Source organism: Chionomys nivalis, chromosome X (genome assembly GCF_950005125.1).
Source record: "Chionomys nivalis chromosome X, mChiNiv1.1, whole genome shotgun sequence".
Taxonomy (NCBI): Eukaryota; Metazoa; Chordata; class Mammalia; order Rodentia; family Cricetidae; genus Chionomys; species Chionomys nivalis.
The window spans coordinates 24,088,811-24,109,359 of NC_080112.1; the positions used below are offsets into that span (position 1 = coordinate 24,088,811).

The 20,549-nt window shown below is 41.5% G+C and overlaps 1 protein-coding gene across 1 annotated transcript; it reads right to left on the minus strand.

The window, feature by feature from the left end:
- Positions 1–12,616: 12,616 nt before the first annotated feature.
- On the minus strand, positions 12,617–13,882 carry LOC130867567 (EZH inhibitory protein-like). The gene has a single exon (XM_057759610.1). The coding sequence runs from the start codon at positions 13,880–13,882 to the stop codon at positions 12,617–12,619; it is 1,266 nt and encodes a 421-aa protein (XP_057615593.1).
- Positions 13,883–20,549: the final 6,667 nt, after the last annotated feature.

A 20,549-nucleotide genomic window follows, 5' to 3' on the forward strand; every position in this document is an offset into this window, starting at 1 on the left:
CATTGTAAACCGAAATAATCCTTTCCTCTACAAGTTGCTTTTGGTCATGGAAATTTATTACAATAGGAACCTTAACTCACATGTTAAGAAAACACAAAACAGTAAGAAAACAAAATGTACAAAAACAGACCATTTCTAGCATAGTCATTCCAATAATAGAAGAATGTATCTTCTGTCCAAGTATATATAGGCAATATACCAAAATAGATCATACTATGAACCATGAAAGATCACAATAAATTTAAATGTACATATATTAATAAATATGAATTCATTAAAATTATGGTATTTCTTGGACTGTGTTCTGACGGGGGGAACCGGAAGGAGTACAGGAAGGGGAAACTCTAATCAGAATATTCTGTATGGGAAAAGATTCTACTTTCAATAAAAGAGGGGGTTGTGGATCTTCAGAACAATCTCACAGTCAGTTAAAATAAAGCCAGGTGGCACACCTCAAAGCTCGGTTTCGAATTACCTAGAAACGATAGCGTCTCTTCTACTAGCTCCCTACTAGTCTGTTAGTTTCACAGTCGCGACCACTTTCCAGGCCTCAGTTCACGACAGTCAATTTCTTCTGAAACTAATGAACATAACAAAGATTAAGATAGTCTGGGGGTCCTCCCTAGACTCAAAGCCAATTCTTCCTTCTGTTTGGAAGCATTTGATTCAAGTTCTTTATTGCTCTCCTTCTGTAATGGAAGAGTGCCAAACTTATCTGTCCTGGAATTTCTAAGGAACAAAGAGAGATGTTAACCAAATGTTTAGCACAGAAAATGGGTCAAGTAACAACTATGTGATAGGACTGTGTGGAGCTCTCTTTGGAACATCTTTTGAGCTTGACCTTCCTCTGATGCTCTCCTTGGCAAATTCAGTTATATTGCTTCAGTGTACATAAAGAAGTAACAAGATATGATGTGAATGATTAGGGCACTATTTTTTTTAAAAAAAAATCTAATTATTTAAATTGGGAATGAGACCCACTGATGCTGTGTCGCTGATGAAAGTGGTTACAAATGATTGCACAGCAACATAGGAACACATAGAGACTTTACTTCATTTAAGGAGTTCCATGACCCTTGACATAGCTGCTGCACTCATGAACTCAGCGCAGCTGTTATTGTCTGCACATAACCTACACATGATGAGGCCTATAAGCCTTTTACTTGAACAGGAAGAAGCCCATAAAGACGCACTCTCCTTGTGGAACACTTGGCAAATAATAGTAGAAAGGATGGGAAATATTATTTTCTTCGGTGGCATAGCCAATAATTAGTTATCCTCGCCCTGGTAAATAGCCTCTGACCTATGATTGGGAAAGTGTGCCAGCTAGTTTTATGTCAACTTCCTGGGAAGAGGAAATTTTGATCAAGAAAAATGCCTCCACAGGATTGGCCTGTAGGCTAGTCTGCAGAGCATTTTCTTGATTGGTGATTGATGTGGGAGGGCCCAGATCACTGTGGGCATTGACATGTATGGACAGGTGGTCCTGGCTTCTATAAGAGAACAAATTAAGCAAGCCAGGAGGACCAAACCAGTAAGCAGCACTCCTCCACAGCTTCTGCTCCAGTTTCTGCCTCTACTTTCCTTTTCTGACTTCCCTCTGTGATAGAGTATCACCTGACACTTGTAACACTTTCCTCTTCAAAAGGATATACTGTATTTTCAAAGATTGAATGAAAATTATTAAAATATTGAGTTTAGATAATATGTATATCATATATGATTCACGTATTTGCCTTGAACATAGCAATTCTAAGCAATCGTTGAGTTTAGACTGTAATCAAATGAGAACAAGTATAGTGATGCAGATCCTGGTACTTTGGAAGCTACACCAGGAGGATCAGGTAGGTGTTCAAGGACATCCTGGCCTACATTGTGAGCTTCAGGCCCAAAGGGGCTATATAGTAATACCTTGTTTTTTAAAACTTCCAAAGAAAATTTGGAACATTTTGAGCACAATGAACACAAAACATGTTAAAATTTGTGGGAGCCACTAAATCCATACTTAGAAAAAATTTTATAGCAATGAAACCTAACATTAGGAAGGAACAAAAACAGAGACCGACAGTCTTGGTTTCTCCCTTATGATATACAATTATAAAATAGAAAATGCACTACAAACCAAGCAGATTAAAAATACAGATTAGAAAAAAAATCAATGAAATAAAATGCAATAAATTTGTATAAATAAGCAAGCTTACAGTGAAAATTATTTTGTAGTTAAACATTAAAACAATCAGTGAAACTAAAAATGTCAAAGAAAAAAATAATAAACATCTAGCTGGATGACAGAGGAAACATTCCATAGATTTTAAAATGATATCAAGGAGAGTTAGAGATACTTCTGTGCTTAACAGTACTTGCTTATCTTCCAGAGGACCCAATTTAGTTGGAAGCAGCCGTGTTAGGGAGCTTATAACTGCCTGTTAACTCCATCCTTGGGGCATCTGCCACTTTCTTCTGGCCTCCACAGGCACCCCACACATACTTCCATACACACATGAAGGACACAAACATACTCACACACACACACACACACACACACACACCAATTTCCTCCAAAATCGAAATGTTCTACCCTTCAGGGAAGCTCTTTAAAGAGGGAGGTAAACAGCTGAAAATAGGTTCAGGAAGCCCCAGACACTGACTAGGTTCACTAGGCTCCTTCCTGCCCAGTGTAAGCAATAGAAGCTAAGAGACCCCTCAGGTGAGTGAAGCCGAGCTGCAAAGGAGACTCTGAGACCAAACTAGCTGCCTAAAAGAAATAGAAACCAACCACGCTGCCTGGTAGAGGTTTGAACCAACTGAGTCCCCTGGAAAGGACAGACCTCAACCTGTTGAGCTGGCTGCAGGCTCCAAGCTTTTAAACGCTATTACCTGTGCTGGAGTTGACTATGGTGATGCAGCTGTCTTTGAGTTATTCCAACTCCTGTAAGTAACTCCTCACCCATATTCCTGTAAGTAATACCAATAAAACTCGTGGGTTCACCTCCTTGAACTTTGGTGCTATCCATACTTTCTTTGTCTGTGTGGCCTCCGTATGTGGGGTGAGTAGACGTGTGTATGGCAGGTTCCCAGGAAAAGTTTTGTCATACAACACTGTGACACTGAGTCAGAGAAAAGCTTCTTAAATATGATACCAAAAGCATGATCCATAAAAGAAGAAATAGGTAAATTAGAATACAGAAAAATGAATATTTTCTGCTCTCCAAAGACACTAACAGGTTCTAGTCACCCACAAGCCAGCCTAGGACTTCAAGGCCCAGGCTGGTGAGAAGAAATGCACGGGCCCTCCAGGCACTTTGTGGCGTTGGGCAGATGGGTCCCATCCTGATGAGCAAATGTGCGGTGGAGAAAAGGGAGAGAAAGCGAAGCGGAATGGGTCATGTGCTGTGGAGAGAGGCAGAATGGAAGAAATGCAGGAAGTGAGGAGTAGGCTGGTGTGGGAGGTCTGCTTGCCACCTGGAGTCATGGTGACATCCAGAAACCGAGCTTGTGCCAGGAACCATGTCTGGGTCTGAGAGTGAACTACAAGCAATTTAGAAAATAACCTTTTCGAACTAAGTAAACATTGAGTTGGGGCTATGCACAGCGTTAGAACACTTCCTAACACAGGGAAGGCCGTAGATTCTATCCTTATAAAAGCAAAACACCAAATAAATATTAACCATAGGAACCATTTGTTTCATTACTAGGTATTTATTTATTCATATCTCTAGCTCTTTAAAAACATTCTTTAGAGACAAAATATGATAATTAATAAAATGATCATCAACATCTATTTAGATAAGCATCAAATTATGAATTAACCCAAAGACCCACAGACCGTAAGAGACTTTGGAAAACTCAGTATCTTAAGCAAATCTCTCTGGAGCCTCAAGATTCGGGGATCTATTGAGAAGAGGGGGTGGAAGATTTAAGAGCCAGAGGAAACAGTGTCTTCCAGGTGCAGCAGGACTGATACACATCTGAAATCAGAGACTGTGACAGCATGCCCAAGACTTGCAAAGGAGTCAGGGAGTCCCAGCACTAACAGGAAGAAGCGAACCTGGAATGCCATCACTAACCAAGAAACTATTTGCAATTGTTACCCACTGGCAAAGAGAAACTGAGTTTTCTTCAAGAGAGTGTCATTGGCTATGCCAACTACACTCCAGGGCAGGCCTCATGCCCAGGTGTAGTTGGCCAACACAGCATGAATTCCATTGTGTGTGTGTGTGTGTGTGTGTGTGCCCACGTGCTTTGTTTTGGTATTTTTTGTCTTATCTTTTTCTTTGATTCTCTTGTTTGTTTGTTTGGGTTTTTTTTTTTTTTTTAGAAACAACCAGTACAAACATGATGTTGGGTGAGCAGGGAGTGGGAAGGAAAAATAATATGATCAAAATATATTGAATTTAAAAATTAATTTTTTTTAAAGAATGGATGTTTTGTGTCTGGGATGATATAACTCAGTCTGTTAAATGCTTGCTCTAGGAAGTTAACCTAGTATAATTAGAGAGCTGCAGGTCCCTGTGTTTGTCCCTGTATCAGGAAACAAGGTAGAAAGTTCTGGAATGATACCCCAAATTGATCTCTGATCTATACACACACACACACACACACACACACACACACACTCCTTTCAGTATTATTAAAAGCCAGACAATTATTTTAAACCCCTTGCCTATAAAATAAAATGATATATGCTGAGCATAGTAGTGCACACCTTTAATCCCAGCATTTGGGAGGCAGAGATAGAGAACTCTGTGAGTTCGAGGCCAGCCTGGTCTACAGAGTGAGTTCCAGGTAAGCCAAGGCTACACAAAGAAACTGTGTCTTGAAAAAAAACAATAGTAATAAAGTGATATAATTAGCTGGCTTCTATTCACCCAACAAAGTATCAGTGATAGTGTGTTTAGATATCTACAACATCATGTTTAAGGCCATATTTGAGGCTAAAAGAGTAAGGGATACCAAAGTCCCAAAAGTACCAACTATATTATGAAATGAAGATATAATGAGCACACTGTTGTTTTGTGTTGTTGTTGTTGTTGTTTTGAAAAGACAGGGTTTCACGTAGCTCAGTGCCATGAGCATACTCTGGTAGAAACACAGAGGAACATGAACATTTTTGTCTTTCCACAATGTCGGAATATACTGAACCACAACATATTCAGGAAATTTAGCAGTTTCAATGACAGAAATTTGCAATTTAATCTGACTACCTTGGAATCCTGGTCTAGGCCACTCAGTTTCTTTTATTCAAATCTTAATTACTAACATTATCTTTTATACCACAACTCACAGAGTAGTTGAAGAAGCTTCAGCAGTGAACTGAGCAAAAAGTCTGTGTTGATAAGATAAGGAACCAGACCAGTGCCCGGAGGGAGCAGCTGAAAGTCAGTTTGAGAAGCTGCAGAGTTCAGCTGCTAGGTAATAGTTGGAAGTGGTCTGGATAAGGAAGTGGGAGGCCAGGCCCAGGTCCAGAAGGGCAAATAAGTGGACACACAGGCAATCAGGTAAGCAGTGTCACTAGCAGCAAACCAGGCCAAAGAGAAGCAGGAACATTCAGGAAGTCCTGTGTCCCTGAGGCACCAACAGTATCAGATGGTAGGTAGGTTGCTGTGGAGCCTTAGTAAGGCAGTGTTAGGTTTCTTTATGAGGTTCGTATGAGAGAATTACATACTTTGCTTGGTCTTCCATGTCCAATGAATTCCTGGGCCTAGCTTCCCTGATAGGATTTTCATATTTCCATGTGCCTCTATGGCCTCAGTTCAGCCCAAGAGACTTTCAGGGTAGCTTCCTTTCTACTCTCAAAAGTCAGTGATCAGTCTGTCCTGAATGGGTGCTACCTGACAGATGGTGCAGGTTCTGGGTTTACCCAGGGCCTGCAGTCATCCTTCTCCCTCAAAATAGAGTAAAAAGCTGCTTCTAAAATGGAGTCTCCTGAGACAATGTACATCCTGAAAAGAACCACTGTTTTATAATGTGGAGTGCTTGAGCAGAGTACACGACCTGATTGTAATGGCAAGGCCGGTCTTGAACGATGTGGGATTCCCCTCTGTATGCTGTGAATATGTTTTATTACCATTGGTTAATAAAGAAAGCTGATTTGACCAATGGATTAACAGAGTAAAGCAAGGCATGAAATTAGGAGAGAGAGAGAGAGAGAGAGAGAGAGAGAGAGAGAGAGAGAGAGAGAGAGAGAGAGAGAGAGAGAGAATAGACAGAGTTAAGGAAAGGTCATGTAGCTGCCAAAGGAAAAGGACATGCTGGAACCTTAGGAACCTTACCAGTAGACCACAGCCTCATGTCTATACACAAATTGATAGATATGTTTTGATTTAAGATGTAAGAGCTAGCTAGGGATATGCTAGAGTCATTGGTCAAACAGTGTTGTAATTAATACAGTTTTTGTGTGATTATTTGGGAACGAATGAGCAGTCTCCTTCTACATTCACCACATAGTCAAGGATAACTCAGAGCTTCTGATCCTCCTGTCTCCACTTTCAGGAATGTGCCCCCATACAAGGTTTATGCAGTTCTGGAGCTAGAACCCTGAAATTCACGTTTGCTGAGCAAGGACTCTACCAACTGAGCAACATCCCCAGTTCCAGCACACTGATTCTTGTTGATTCTGAAAAAAGAATTGGTGCACTGGAAGGGTGCTGGCTCAGGAGCGATGCAAACAGCAGGGTGGTTTGGGCGGTGGCATGCCATGAGACCGCTGAAGGAACCATAACAGCAGGATCTCCATGACTAGGGACAACAGCAGGCTATCTGAAGAGTCTTGGTGAGGGTCCAGCCCTATACATTATAAATGATTGGCTGGTGAGCACCTTCCAGAGAAAGACTACAAAGGTCTTTCAGATATTCCTGGTTTTTCCCCACAGAAGAACCCTGAGATGAAAGCTGGGCCTAGCTGTGAATGGGGCAATCAGTTGAAGTTCGTTCTCTTCACTTACAATGTGTATGCCCTGGATCAAATTCAGGTCTTCATGACTGGGAACAAGCACCTTACCTGCTAAGTAGTCTTGCAGGTCCAATTGTTCCCATTTTTTAAGCCTGCTCATGCATAGATATTTCAATATTCCCTCTACCATAAATTATAATCTGCTACAATTTTTTTCACATGTGACTTTTAATTAAGGTGGATGGACTTCGAGGGCCACACTGCTGCCAGGGCCATAGTGAACCAAGTGGCCTGTGCTGTCACCCAAGGTCATGGTGACATCCAGGCCCCAGCTTCAGCAGAAGGCCATAGAGCCTGTGGCCCTACCATAACTGGGGTATATGATGATGTCTGTGGCTCATGCAGATGCCTCAGGTCTTGGCTGCCATCTGAGGCCATATTGGTATCTGAGGGCCATGATGTTGCCTGTGCAGCCACTCAGGATCATGGGGACGTCTGGGCTTGAGCTGTGGCTGAGGACCATGGTTGGGTTTGTGTTGATGTCCATGGCCCATGTTACCATCATGGGCCATGAGAGCGCTGGCCCTGGTGGTCTGGGCACCAGAGAGCTGGTCCCACCCCTTGCCTGCTGTCTCATCAGGAGAACTGGCCCCTCCCCAGTACTGGCCCCAGGACCATAGGTGCAAGAGACCAGGCCCGGATCTTTAACCGTCCTGGAAGAACTATGTCCCCTTTCACTGGCGGCAGAAACAGGAGAGCTAAGCCTGCAGGCAGTAGTGCTGACCTCATCTCTCACCAATTATGTGCGTGCAGGAGCTGGCCCTGAGGCTTGCCTGAGGGGTTGTTCATGGTGGAGCCCCAGACTGAGCCTTTCAACTACCACCAAGCCCATATTTGGGGCTTTGAGTTGGCCCACTCCAAAGTCTATACTATCTATGATCTGCTAAACCAGGTGAAGGGACTGGGCCTGTAGAACCATAGCTGACTCTGGGTAACAGCAGGACAACTGAGTGGAGTTTCAGAGAGGGTCCAGTATGGATAGTGTAGCAGAAGTCAGAGGCCTTGAACCAGAACAACAACTCATTGCGATGAAGATTTGCAAATAAAGAAAGTTCTTTGGGCAAAAGCGTATACTCCATGATACATAGCAGCTCCCAGTGCCAGTCCAGTGTGATAGAGAGGTGGGGAAGACAGAGGAGCAAAGTGGCACACACATGGCAGAACTGAAGACACACCTGTAAAATGTAAATAAATGTTGGCTCTCCATTAATTATAAGCTGTAAGATTTTCCACTTTAAAAAGTGTCTATTTCTAGGGCTTGGAGTGTGGCCCAGTGACAATGCTTGCTTAGCATTTTCTGAAGCTCTAGGTTTGGTCTCTGGCAACCATACAAATAAGTGAATAAAGAAATGAGCAAATAGTCTGCTTCTAGTCTGAACCACTGACAACTGTACAGCCACTCAAGACAGCGAAGCAAAACAATGAATATCTGTTCAGAGGTTAATGAAGCAGCTCAGTTGGTAGAGTGTTTGCCTCGTTTGCAAGAAGCCCTGTGTTCAATCCTAAGCACCGCATAAACCAGGGTGTGCTGTTGCATGCCTCTTGTCTTGCTAGATCTAGGCAGGAGGCTCAGCTGGAAGGTGGTTTTGGCTACACACCAAGCTTGAAGCCAACATTTTATCTGAAAAAAATTTGTCCTCAGTATTTGTTCCACTTTTCAAAAATTGTGTGGCACAAACATCTAGTGGACTTTTAGTCTCGTGTTGAAATTGAAATATTTTTTATTAATTTTTTCCAGCCCAATCACATCCCCCCTCCTCTCTTCCTAGTCCCTCTCTCAACCTCCCTTCTTCCCTTCATCCACTCCTCCTTCTTTCTCTTCAATAAATTTTTTTCTACTTTATTCCATTAGTGGAGATAATGAATTCCATTGTATTCTTTCTATAAATAGAAACAGCTCGACAATACACACCGTTGTTATCATAAGGTACATTGTTCAAGGGTTCAGGACATTTGGTAGTAGAGATTATGAGAGATTGGTGACAGTAGTGGCTCTATGTCTTTTTTCCTCACGTCCCAAACTCACATAAAAACAAAACAACTATACAGGACAAAAATATTATATATTGCCGGGCGGTGGTGGCGCACGCCTTTAATCCCAGCACTCGGGAGGCAGAGGCAGGCGGATTTCTGTGAGTTCGAGACCAGCCTGGTCTACAAGAGCTAGTTCCAGGACAGGCTCCAAAACCACAGAGAAACCCTGTCTCGAAAAAACAAAACAAAACAAAACAAAAAATATCATGTATGTGATCTTAGTTAGGGCTTCTATTTCTGTGATAAAATGCCATGACCAAAAGCAACTCTTGGGGAGGGCATTTATTTAGTTCACATCTCCATATCTCAAAGCCAGCATGAAAGGAAATGAGGGCAGGAGCTGAGCAGAGCCCATGAAGCAAAGCTATTTACTGGCTTGCTCCTTATTACTCACTCAGCCTCCTTTCTTATACAACCCAGGACCACCTTCTGGGGGTACACCTGCACCCCATCCCCACTGCTCACTTGGAAGGTGGGCCCTCTCACATGAGATGCCCTACATCATGAAGATGCCCTACAGGTTTGCCAAAGACCAATCTTACAGAGGCATTTTCTCTAGCATGTGTCAAACTGACAAAAAAAAAAAAACTAATAAGGACACAGATATTTTCCATGAATGTAGGTTATAAGGTACCATCCAATACCTAAAATTTCAGGTAGATATTAAAAAACAACATCCATCACATTATGCATATGGTGTCAGTATCTGTGTTGGAGGGAAGGATAAATTGTCAGCATCCCCTGCCTGGAGGTTCTGCATTCACAGATCCAACCAACTGCATAGCACACTCAGGAGTAAAAATATGTCTACCCAAAAAGTGTGCATTTTTCTTATCACTATTCACAAAAAAATAGTAACACCTTCTTACTTATCATTGAATCTAGTATTTTAAATAACTTAGAGAATATTTAAAGTATGGGGAATATACACAGGTTTAATATAAATCTCGTATGCTCACTTGCTCTCTTGGGGAGACCTTCTTTGTGTTAGGATTTGGTACTTTAAAAAAGTATGGAGATCTTCTTTGTATTAGCATTTGGTACTTTAAAAAAGAGGGAATGTGCTAAGGGTCAAAGCTTAGGAGAAGGGTTTGCAGTGAAAAGTTTAAACAGATTTGGTTATGCTGTTTGAGCTAGAGACACTGGCTAGGGGTCTATTCCCATGCAGATCGAAAACTCAGGAGCTAAAGTACAAGTATCTAATGAGGTGACTGACATGTCTGACCCCATAATGATAGATCACTGGGGAAAGAAACCTCATCTATAACACAAGTATTGTTTTTACTAAGTCCAAGGCATGGAGAGATATTACATGGGCAAGGCCACTGATATGTCATGTGTGTGTGTGTGTGTGTGTGTGTGTGTGTGGTGTATTGCTGGTGGTTAAAACCAATGATATACATACAAATATATGCACACACACATATATGATTGTCTCTAAATCTCTTGGTTCGAAGCTACAAAAGTTTTATACACACAAGTAATTCACTAATCTGTTTATTCTATAGAACAAAATTACAAGCAAGTCTCCTAATCAGTGTTTGCATTTTCCATGAGATGTCTCACTACTCCCAACTCTGAGAAAGCCTCAGCTTGTATATTAAAGGCTTTTCTACCCTCTGCTGCCACAGCTATCTTCATGACTACCGGAGGCCTAAAAGTGTGTGTGCGTGTCTGTGTATGTCTAGAGTACCTTAGGAAGGACCTTGAGACTAGAACTTTGCAAGCCCTGGAAGCAGCCTTAGGGAATGAGGGTATCTGAAACGTTTTCTTCAAAAGGGACAGAGTATTAGGACATTAGAACAAGAACACTTCTTGTTTCTGTGAAATGTCAGATCTTTTTAAATTTCTTTTTCATTTATTTTACATACTGCCCACAGTTTCCCCCTCCCTCCTCTCCTCCCGATCCACCCCCCATCTACCCGCCCCCATCCGCTTCATCCATGATCAGAAAGGGGCAGGCCTCCCATGAGCAACATGGAGTTGAGGCAGGGCCAAGCTCCTCCCCTTGCATCCAGGCTGGGCAAGGCAACCCAGCATGGGGAATAGGTTCCCCAAAGCCAACTCAATCGCCAGCGACAGGTCCTGATCCCACTGCTAGGCAGCCCCACAAACAGACCAAGCCACACAACCTTCACACACACACAAAGGGCCTAGGTTGGTCTCATGCAAGCTCCTAAGACTCAGGTCAGCTGTCTGTGTGGGTTACCCCGTCAAAAATGTCAGATCTTAAGAAGCTTTACCAGGGCTTCTTAAGCATTACTTTCAGTCAGGTGGCAGTGGCTCGTGCCTTTAATCCCAGCTCTCTGGAGGTAAAGGCAGGCCAGACTGGTCTACAGAACAAGTTCTAGGGCAGTCAAAGTTACACAATGAAACCAAAAAAAAGTTATTTTTTAAAATATGAAGAGTCAGGACTAAGTCAGGGTCTAGGCTTCTATTAGCTGTATACCAGAAATGAGGAGAAATGAGAGGGGTACTTTCCGGGCCTCATTTGCATTTTTAACTCATCTCTTACTATGCTTCCAGCTCAAGTTTCTGAACTGCTAATTTCTGTCATAGTAATTAATTATGCGATTAAAGTGAAAAATTTAAAATGCTGAAGACCATTCATCCGGAATATGTAGGAAACAAAATATTCATGCAATTCTCTCCAAATGTCTGCCTCTCACGTACAAACATTTTTCACAATGGACTTATTCATCAACACGCATTCAAATATTTGATGAAAATCACGCCACCTGTGCCTTTAGTCATTAACCTTACTTTGCCCTCCTATGACCAAGCCTCACCCCAGACCTCAGAAAGTCCACCCCCTCTTCTTCCCCTCCCCCTACCCACTTCCAACCCATAAACACTATTCTGCTATAAAAACTGAGCCCCCATCTTCAGGCACTGGGCCCCAGTAATTTTTTTCCCTCCTTATCAGTCTTCTTCCCACTCCTTCTTTCCGTTTTTCCCTCCCCACTTGAGATCATGCCACCCTGCCTTTTCCTGGCTCTTCATGGGCTTTTTCCCCTTTTCCAAGTTTCAAATCACCTGTTCTAACTTGTTGGACGGAGCTCCATCTCAGACCATTCTAGGTCAGTATTTTGTGGCTTATTCCTTCCAAAGAGTCAGCCCCATGATAACGACTCTCCTTAATCCTCCAAATATGAACTCCTAAAAGTAACTGTACCCCAGTAAAGAGACTCAATTCTTTGAATAAAGCTTAACACTTTTATTAAAATGCTTAACTACATAAAAAGCAACTTGGAAAGCAAAACTCTGGAGTCAAAAGAAAAGCCCAATAGCAACAAAACCCAAGTTGTTTTTAAAAAGCACAGAATGGAATCAAAGGTCTTATAAGTGCTGGATAGCTAGGGCCAGGGGGTTTCAAACGTGCTCTGGATAATGGTGAACAGGGAGAAGTCCTCGAAACCTCATACGCAGAAAACAGGGGATAGGTGTTGATTCCTTTTATCAGTCTCGGAGGACACTCATAAAAAGTCACAGTACCGGTGGAGTAAGGGAGTGTGGGGGGGAAATCCTCTACTTCTTCCTCTGACTCTTCAGAAATGTAAGAATCCAGGTTATTCGTGTCACACGTAAAGGCACGCCGAAGGCTATCTGATCTAAGAGCACAGATAGAGCTCAAGGAGAGGAGCAGGGACTTTGGTCAGGTGAGCTGCTTGAGGAAGAGCCGGAACTTGGAATATCCAGAGTGTCAGAAAGTGAGGCGAAAGAGGAGAGGTCCCCACTTAACTGCCTAATCAAAAAATAGCGCCTACCAGGTGAAGGGGAAGAGGCCCGCATACGGACTGGGCGCCTTGGAGGAGAGCTGCAGTCTTCCATTTCGGTGCTCTTCGGAACTGCAGTCGGCGAGGTGGATGGGCTTCCTTGGGTCTGGCTGCTAGGGCCAGGGGCAGGCTCCACGGTTTCTCCAAGGTATCGGCGGTCAGAGCTAGGCCTGGACACACGGGGGCCTTTACGTGGTGTTGCGATATTGCCTGTAGTATCAGGACGACGCTCCACAGTAGTGCTGCCAACAACAGGATCACGCTGGCCTGTGAGGTGGACATCAGGGCTGACTTCCAAGGCACTGCTATGATGACCAGATGCAGTGGTACGTGAGCGGAGTACCCTGCCTCCAACAATCACGCCGCCTTTGGAACCAGGGCTGACCTCAGATTCACCAAGACCAAGATCAGGAACCTGCAGAGTGGCCTGTTGACGGAGATTCTGGCCAGCAGCATTTGCGTGCCCTTCGTCAAAGCTGAACTCAGGTGCACTCTTGTGACCACCAGAGACAGACAGAACAGCTTGGCCGCGGGTCTTAGAAGCCCGAGTAGACACCTGGTGTGACATGGTGGCAACGCTTCCAAAGGCAGATTCTGAGAATGTCTGGCTCTGCACGGAAGGTTCAGAGCGGTGAGATCTCAGAGAATATGATGGCTGAGACATAGAAGCCTCTTCTGTAGCTTCCGGAAGCTGAAGCTCACCTGGACATCTTGTAGCTAGGTCTCGGCCGGGCTGCTTCCTCCTTCTTTCTGTCTCAGCCGGGTTCCCGCTGGCCAAGGTGGCTCCTTTCGAGGGTTGGTCCCTCTCTCCGTGGCTCTTTGTCCGGGGCCCAACACGCCCAAGTTTTGTGTTTGGGCTGTCCCGGCCACCGCTACCATGGAGGTCGGCATGCTGACTCTCCCGATTTTCACCAGCCACAGAGATGGAGTCAGATGTTGCAGGTTCGGCTGTGATGCCCTGGAGAACTTTGTCTGTCACAGAGGCACCACCGTGGGTCGGCACTGAGGCGACAGGATTCATTCCGCGGGGCCTAGAGGTCTTTCTAGGTGTGTCCATATACCCCGAAACGTTGCCCTGGGGGTGCTTCTGCCCCTTCTTTAAGGTTGAATGGCTGGCCATATCGGCTTACCAGTTTTTTGCAGGTAAGAGAGCGGCTTCTTGCCTTCTTCCTTGCTCAGTGCGACAGCTCCTGGGGAGGCAGGCTTCCTCACTCAATGAGAGAGGACTTCTGGCGAGCCAGCGATGATGCGGTAGAGATAAAACTGAGGAAGTAGGAGAGTAGGTGGAGCTGGCCCAATTCTAGCCCCTGATTCGACAGCTGTAAGTAATACAGTGCTACCAAATTCAACTTCCGGGAGATTTTCTGCTGAACCTCCCTTCACCTGTCGTCATCTCCTGCTGTGCTAAAGGCCAGGGAAGCTTCTAGTGGTTTCTGGTGTGCTCTTCCACCCCCTACCCCAACCACGCTTTCTGGGGACAAAGGTCTAAATTTCACAAGCCCTCCACCCTGTCCTGATAATGTTTGGGGTGGAAACATTCACAGGAATCATATGCAAGCCCCCAAAAGAGTTTGCTCATCACTTCGTGTATCTGTCTTAGTTAACCATTTACTATACGCTGACCTATAAGCTCTATCTCCCACGCCATGTAAGACCCTACTGCTGTCCTTTAAGCAACCAGGTGACCCGGCTAGGGTTTTAAGTTTGCTGAAGGGGTCTAAGGATTTCAAAGGGCATGATAAGGCCCACATTGCCTTACCTTTGAAATGTTGAGCAAGGAATGTCAGGTCCCAAACACCAGACCTGGGCTTTACAGTTCTGCAGTACGGCATTTCTCCCTGGCTTGCCCTGAGGCACAGACCACGCTGCCTAAGATTCAGCTGATAAGTTGACTTGGGCTCCTCTTCTAGTTTTTTTTTTTCCTACTTACCGTCTGCACAGACCTTTTAAGTTTAATATTTACACACATTTTAAATTATTACAAAAGGGCTTTATTTTGGGTATCCCCAAACAGAAAAGCAAATGTATCAAAACCGGCAACTAGGAGATAGCACTGGGAGGCAGAGGCAGGTGATCTCTGTGAGGTTGAGGCCAGCCTGGTTTACAAGAGCTAGAGCCAGAGCGGCCAGGGCTACACAAAGAAACCCTGTTTTGAAAAACAACAACAACAACATAAAAAACAAACAAAAACAACAACAAAAACAGCAACTAAATTTTCTCATGCCTACAATCAAATACTGGGAAAGCTAAATTATATTTTCACAGAAGGGCTATCCATACATGTTTCCTAGTTTTAGGAAAATAGAATTATTCATGCAGAAGTATTATCCTGTAACTTTTTTGATGGTCTCCAGAAAGTACATTTTCCATGTCAATGAATGCTGACAAGGAGCCACGTGTGCTATCTCACACCTGTGATTGTAGCACTGTGAAGGGTGAGAGCAGGATTTCAGCTTGAAGGTCCCCCGGGCTACACGCTGAGACCGGTCTCAAAACAACAACAAAGTACCTACAATACCGTCTTGTAACTAAAACATAGTTCTATTGGGGAGGAAAGATGTTTTCAAGCATTCTTGTATGAATCAATATTTATGCTCTTTCTGTTTTTTCACATCAGTGTGAGATACACATTAGTGTGCTCATTAAAGATTGCCCACATACTCAAATGCGCCTTTATTGTGGATCACTTCTCAGAGGAAGAAATTCTTGATATAAGCCTATGCGCATTTATAATTTTAGCAGAAGCAAATGGGACACTTAACAGAATGGATGAGCAACTGAACTGGACCACAGAAATAGAACAGAATGGTATTTGGTATGTTAAATAAGGTGGAATGGCAAATGCATCTGAAATAGAAAGTAGCATGCAATGAAATGGAGACTAAGTGCAAATTAGAATGAAATAGGGAATGAGATACACGCTTGAATAGTATGATATGAACATCTAAATAGGTCACAAATTGAGTAGAATAGAATGGACAAAAACAGAATGAGATAGAAAGTACCTAATATGTGAAAGAAAAATATAGCACATGAAAAGAATGTAGTGACAAGTAAAATATTAAAATAGTGAAAAATCAAATTAGGAAAGAGTATAGAATAGGACCAAATGTGCAAAGTCTTGGAATCATTTAGTACATATTTTAAAATAGCAAAGATATTCCATATACGTGTAATTGTGTGTGTGTGTGTGTGTGTGTGTGTGTATGTGTGTGTGTGTGTGTGTAGACAGGGAATAGGAGGTGTGGCCTTGTCGAAGAAAGTGTGTCCCTGGGTGTGGGCTCAGAGTTTCAGAAGCCCAAGGCAGGTCCAGTTGCTCTCTCTTCCTGCTGCCTGGGGATCTGGATATAGAACTCTCAGTTCCTCCAGCATTACGCCTGTGTGCATGCCACCATGCTTCCCACCATTCTGATAATGGATCTCTAAAACTGTTAGTAAACCCTACTTAAATGCTTCCTTTAAAAGAATTGTCATGGTAGTGGTGTCCCTTCACAGCAATAGAACACTGAGAGAAACATTTTTTCAGGTATTTGGAACTTTAAAAGAAATACAATAAAGTATTTGTCAAAAATGTAAGGAATGCATACATCAGATATTAGAATTAATAAATTATTTTAATATAGTCACTAGCTATATAATCAGTATTATAAAACCAAATTATATTTATACTAAGATCAAGAATTATGAAAAGAAAAATTTGAAATGCCATTTCCTGTAACATGAGCAAGTATCAAGTGCTCGTGACCAAACAATAAAACCTCACAAGATGCTTGCTCAGAAATCACCATATTAATTATGAAAGAAGTTTAAGAAAGCCTCCATTAATCTGAGACACGGCATGCTTCACTGTGGGTTGAAACAGTATTTTCAAACTGTTTCTGTTTATGGTCCCTGCTCAGCCTCCTCCCCCCCCCCCCCACGAGTCCCAGATATGACGGTATATAAAATAGGCAGACTAATAAAACAAGTGCTAAGAATAAATCATAAAGAAATATATTTTAAATAGTTCTCTAGTATACATATAATTTTGTCAGTTACTAAAGATGATTGTAAACTTTCATACTAATGGGACAAATAGCCCTATTATTCTTGCACAAAGAATTAAATATTGACTGAATATTGGATATTTTAGGATATAGAGCATTTTCATAAATGTTCAGGGTTTATCAATATTTTATAATTGTCAATGCTTAGAATGTTGCTTTGTATAAAATGCACCATAAATATGTAATATTACAAAATATTAGAAGCATATTTAGAGCCATTCCAGAAGTTATTAGAAATTCTGTCACAACTCCAAGCAAATATTCTTTGTACACTTTATGAAAAGCAACTCAAAAGGAAATTTATAAAATCAAACATTGTAACTCTAAGCAATCCAAAGATAAGCTACCATGAGATAACACAGAATAACAAATCTACAAATATTAAATGTTTAACTTTTAAAATTATTAAAGAATAATGTTTCTCTAAGAGTAGAAATCTTTGTAGGTATCGCAAAAGCACTGTAATTCGTAACAAAGAACTGTCTTTGACTTGAGGTCTTCCAAGGTACCAGTGACACCACTGTGTGATGCAAAGTGCATGCCTGCTACATTCAGGAACCAAGTCTAAAATGAAGTTGTGTGATGATACACAGGTGACCCCTGCCATAAACCTCAGGCTCATTCCGTGTTTGATATTGAATTAACTTTGCTTTATGTGTACTGCTCTATGCTGTTAAATTTTTCCAAACCCACCAAATTCAGTACTAAAACAATATAGAGCTGTCACTCACACTGAGAAAAGTGATATTACAAAATTTAAAGAAAAATTCTCACCAGAATTATATACAAGTTCAATAAGTGCACACAATAAAAACCTCAAGAGATTGTCAGCAATAATTGGGAAACTGATTCTAAAGAAGACAAGTTTATCAAAAACTCTAGATCAACCAAAGTCATCCAGGATAAGAAATATGAAGGCCTTCTACTGTAATTTATGTATACAAATAGTTGATTTTTACAGGAATAAAGATAGGTTTATCTTTAGTCAGATAAAAACACAGAAATAAACCAAACAACAAAGGGGAAAAAAGAGAATTCAATAAGGGCTACGACGAAATTACTTTAGCCTTTAAAACCTTTAGAATACAGACAAATTCTCTCAATTATCAATTATTCTTTCCTTCTAAGAATAAAATGGTGACCGCGGGAAATAGTGCAAGGAAAAGAGAGTGGAAAGCACTAGACTTGAGGGGAGAGAAAACAGAGAGGAACGGAAAGAGGGAGAAAGGGGAGGAAAAGAACAGGAACAATTCCTGCTATGCTCTAAATACCAGCCACACCTCTCAACTCAAGGCTTTGAAAATAGCTAAAGATACCCCAAAAACATTGTTTGCAATAGCTGAATTAATATACAGTTTCCCATAAATTTTAATTGTCCCAATTTAAAATAAGCCATTAAAAATAAAAACTGTTTGATGGTGAAAAAAAAAAAATAATGGGACACATCTAAACCATCAGCCCACAGAAAAACTAGCAGTATCATGCCCAGGAGGGGGCAGGAGACAAGAATGTAAGTAAGCAGGACAAGACTAGTTGGTTATCAAGCCATAGAGAAAACATAACTGTGGCCTCTAACCCGATCCATACACAAAATAAATTCCACAAGATAAACCTTATATCTGAAACATTATATAGGACACAAAATAATTAATGATTAAGAAAAACATTGACCAAACATACACAAACAAAAATATCAAAAATTGCACTAAATATTAGCACAATAATTCCAACAGATACTTCACAAAATATGATAGTTAATGAATTTATAATATCTTTATACTGAAAAGGATATTTATGCTTAATTGCAGAATTACTGTTTTGTTAGGTTAGGAATATCACTTCAGGCTTTCCTACGAATCTTACATAATTAATATATGGTATGAAAATTTTGAAACATTTGCTCCTGAGAATTTCAGATGCAAAATTGTGGATTACAGTGATATAAGACAGACCAAGAAGGTGAGAACCATGACTACAGAAAGTTTATCTAGTTGGTTAAATCCATCAAAGACTAATCTTGACTCCCCTTCAAATTATTGCTACAATGAATAAATCATCTCCTAATATTGTTCTCTATTTACATGGCTAGGAAGAAACTAGAATATGAAAGAGTTATATCGACTGTTGAATTTTACTCAAAGTTTGACAAAAGAGAAAAACAATGTTAATAAATCAGATTAATCCATGTACCTCTCTCTCTCTGTGTGTCTGTCTCTCTCTCTCTGTGTGTGTGTACTATCTAAAAGGATGGTTTAGACTCTCATTACTATATAAATTTGGAAATTTAAATACACTTCTAGTTTCTAAATTATTCTTTTACTGGTTTAGGAATGTATAAATGATTCTATTAAAAGACGTAGATAATTATACTCAACTCTGGTGTGGGAGAATTGTCTGTATTCTGTCAATCATGTTTTAAATAAATGCTGATTGGCCAGGCAGGAAGTATAGGCAGGAAACCAGACAGGAAGTAGAGGTAGGGCAATGAGAACAGGAGAATTTTAGGAAGGAGGAAGCCCATTCTTCCCGACTCCTGCCCAGACCACCAAAGAAGCAATATGTGACCTGCCCTGCTGAGAAAGGTACTGAGCTATGTGGCTAACATAGATAAGAATAATGGGTTAATATAAATTACAAGAGCTAATAAGAAGCCTAAGCTAATGGGCCAATCAGCTTATAATCTTATGGCGTCCTCTGTGTGATTTTCTTTGGGATTAAATGGCTGTGGGAACCAGGCAGGATAGAAACCCCAACAAGCCTGGCCCACATGTTACACAACTCTCCCTGAATTTTCATCAGTAATTTAGATAACTAATCCTAGTGAAATAGTAACACCATTTTCTATTAAGGTGTGGCTACCTAAAACTGTGCAGAAGAAGTCAGGTGAGTGTGCATAATATAGAGCTCAATCAGATGGACTTCATAGACTCTCTTAATTCTAGAACTTACTTAATTTATGACTTTCAGCAAGTTAACTGTATCTTTTCGGCCCTAGTTTCTTCTTGTGCAGAGTAGAAATACAGTTCAATCCTTTGCACTGTGTTCTCCAAATTTAACAAAATGCAATTTCCACATGAAGTCAATTAATATGCACTATGATGGGATTAGAGTAAAACATAGATTCTGTTTTATAAATATTGGTAAAAATCCACAAATAAGAGATGTTAACTGTATATATGTTGGAATGTTTATTTAAATCTATTCTAAAAAACACCCGTACTTGTGGAAATCACAAGTAAGGTGGTGCCCCGAGCTAAATCACTCCAGATTATATTGAAAGGTAACTTTCAGACTGTGCCTTGCCCTGGGGAATTTTATTTTATAAAACAATAGTTTGCTCAACTTTGAGTTCAAATGTCAAAGCAGAATGACTCTTCATCTCCTGTATGCAAGTGACCAATATTCATCTGTTGAGCACAAATTATAAGGTACAGTCCGATACATAACTTAATTGTACAAATAAGCTATAACCACCTGTGAACCATTCAATCAAGTCAAGAACATATGGACAGACAAACATAGCAAAATAATATCAGCAAAATCAGCCCCCAGAGTTTATCGAACACACAAGGCCAACAAATAATACAGTCCATTTGCCTTGACTCTAAAGGAAGGAGCATCCAAGTGCGGCGAGGTCATGGCACTTACACAGACCTGTCAGTTGGTCACTAGCCGTGGGTCTAACCAGGAAAGCTGCCACAACAAAGGACTTCCTTCCCAGTCTCCAGCTCAAATGCAGTT

Coding starts and splice junctions, on each gene's coding strand:
- LOC130867567 (XM_057759610.1), bottom strand. CDS start 13,882: ATGGCCAGCCATTCAACCTTAAAGAAGGGGCAGAAGCACCCCCAGGGC.